This window comes from Nicotiana tomentosiformis, chromosome 10, assembly GCF_000390325.3.
Source record: "Nicotiana tomentosiformis chromosome 10, ASM39032v3, whole genome shotgun sequence".
NCBI classification, from domain to species: Eukaryota; Viridiplantae; Streptophyta; class Magnoliopsida; order Solanales; family Solanaceae; genus Nicotiana; species Nicotiana tomentosiformis.
This window is the reverse complement of record NC_090821.1, coordinates 75,985,330-75,986,959: the sequence shown is the minus strand read 5'-3', so window position 1 is coordinate 75,986,959 and position 1,630 is coordinate 75,985,330. Positions and strand designations below refer to the sequence as shown.

Below are 1,630 nucleotides of genomic sequence, written 5' to 3'. Positions count from 1 at the left end.
CTTATCTTTTAATATGGTTAGTGTCATAGCACTATCCAGAAGACATATTTCTTCTGTATTATTCATACGGCCAACTAAAGACTGGAAAATTTTCATATTCTTCGAGAAGAAAAGAAAATACATCATAAGTAATATTGAAAAATTTAAGAACAAAAGAAACTACATTTATGAAATTAAATACTGACAACATAAAAAGTTTTATTCAAAATATGAACTTCATAAAAACAAATACATTTATTCTTATAATTTTTTTCAATAATAAGTCTTCAGTTATGATACTCAAAGAAGTCTCCAGCTTCTAAATGAGTAATATCTGTAAGGCCTTCAAAAATATCATCTTTATAGGCAAGGTTTGCTTCAACTTTATCATGATTATTCATAGGGCCCTCCTCAATATCATTTTGAAAAGTCAAGTGAGTTTCAACTTTATTTTGTTTCCCTTTTATAGATGCTTGATAAAGTTTGACAAAATGTTCAGGTGTACAACAAATTCGTACCTAATGATTTTTCATACCACATCAGTGGCAAATATTACCTTTGCCTTTTGAAGGATTATTCTGAGAACCCTTATTGTTCTCTTGTTTATAATCATGGCAATTATTATTTCGCCCCTTTCCACGCCTACGTATATTTATACGGCCACGATAATTATTTTATCTTTTTTAGACTTTGGATCTATCATTCCCAGATTCGCTTTTGGAAAAAGAGCTGATCCAGTGGGGCGGGCTTCATAATTTTTTATTAAAAGGGAACTATGTTGTTCAACCACAAGAAAGAATGAAATTAACTCAGAATATTTCTTAAAGGTCTTTTCACGGTATTGCTGCTGTAACACCATATGAGGCATGAAAAGTGAAAAGAGTCTTTTCCAGCATGTCCTCATCATTCATAGGTTCCTCACATAATTTTAGTTGGGAAATTATTCTATATACAACAGAATTATATTCACTTATGGTCTTATAATCCTGTAGCCGTAAGTGCATCCACTCATGACGAGCTCTTGGCAATACTGTGGCTTTTACGTGGTCATGTCGTTCCTTCAAACCAGTCCATAATTGAAATTGATCTTTCAAGGTTAAATATTTACTTTTTAACCCTTCATCGAGATGACGGCGAAGGAAAATTATGGCTTTCGCCTTATCCTTACTTGATGCTTCATTTCCTTCTTTAATAGTGTCACCAAGACCTTTAGCGTCAAGGTGAATTTCAGCATCAAGTACCCATGACAAATAGTTATTCCCAGAGATGTCAAGTGTCATAAATTCAAGCTTTGACAAATTCGACATAGTACAACCAACATAGAAATAAGTGAATTAGAATGACAAGAATTATTATCAATTCAGTGCAGTACATAATCGTGTATTAATATTCTATATGTAAATTTATCAAACAAATAATTATGTGCAGTGCGATGATAAATTAGTGGATATGGGCTTAATTAGTCTAATTATTATAATTCAATTTTAATACTTATTTATTTATGTGTAGGATTAAACTTCTTCGTAGTTTATATAATGAAATAATAATTTAACCGAAACTTATTGTTTTCATACCAATGCAATTATTATAATCATATTCAAAATAAGTTATGCATATGGTAATTAAATTTCAGGTTAAAGAAGATCCTAAT

At 30.7% G+C, this 1,630-nt stretch overlaps 1 protein-coding gene across 1 annotated transcript; it reads right to left on the bottom strand.

Annotated features, from left to right (window-relative positions):
- Positions 1 to 812: 812 nt before the first annotated feature.
- Positions 813 to 1,286, bottom strand: LOC104101709 (uncharacterized). The gene has a single exon (XM_009609207.1). It carries the CDS (start codon positions 1,284 to 1,286, stop codon positions 813 to 815), a length of 474 nt encoding a protein of 157 aa, XP_009607502.1.
- Positions 1,287 to 1,630: the final 344 nt, after the last annotated feature.

What these genes read in the sequence shown, in the direction of transcription:
- LOC104101709 (XM_009609207.1), bottom strand. Translation starts at nt 1,286, where the DNA reads ATGTCGAATTTGTCAAAGCTTGAATTTATGACACTTGACATCTCTGGG.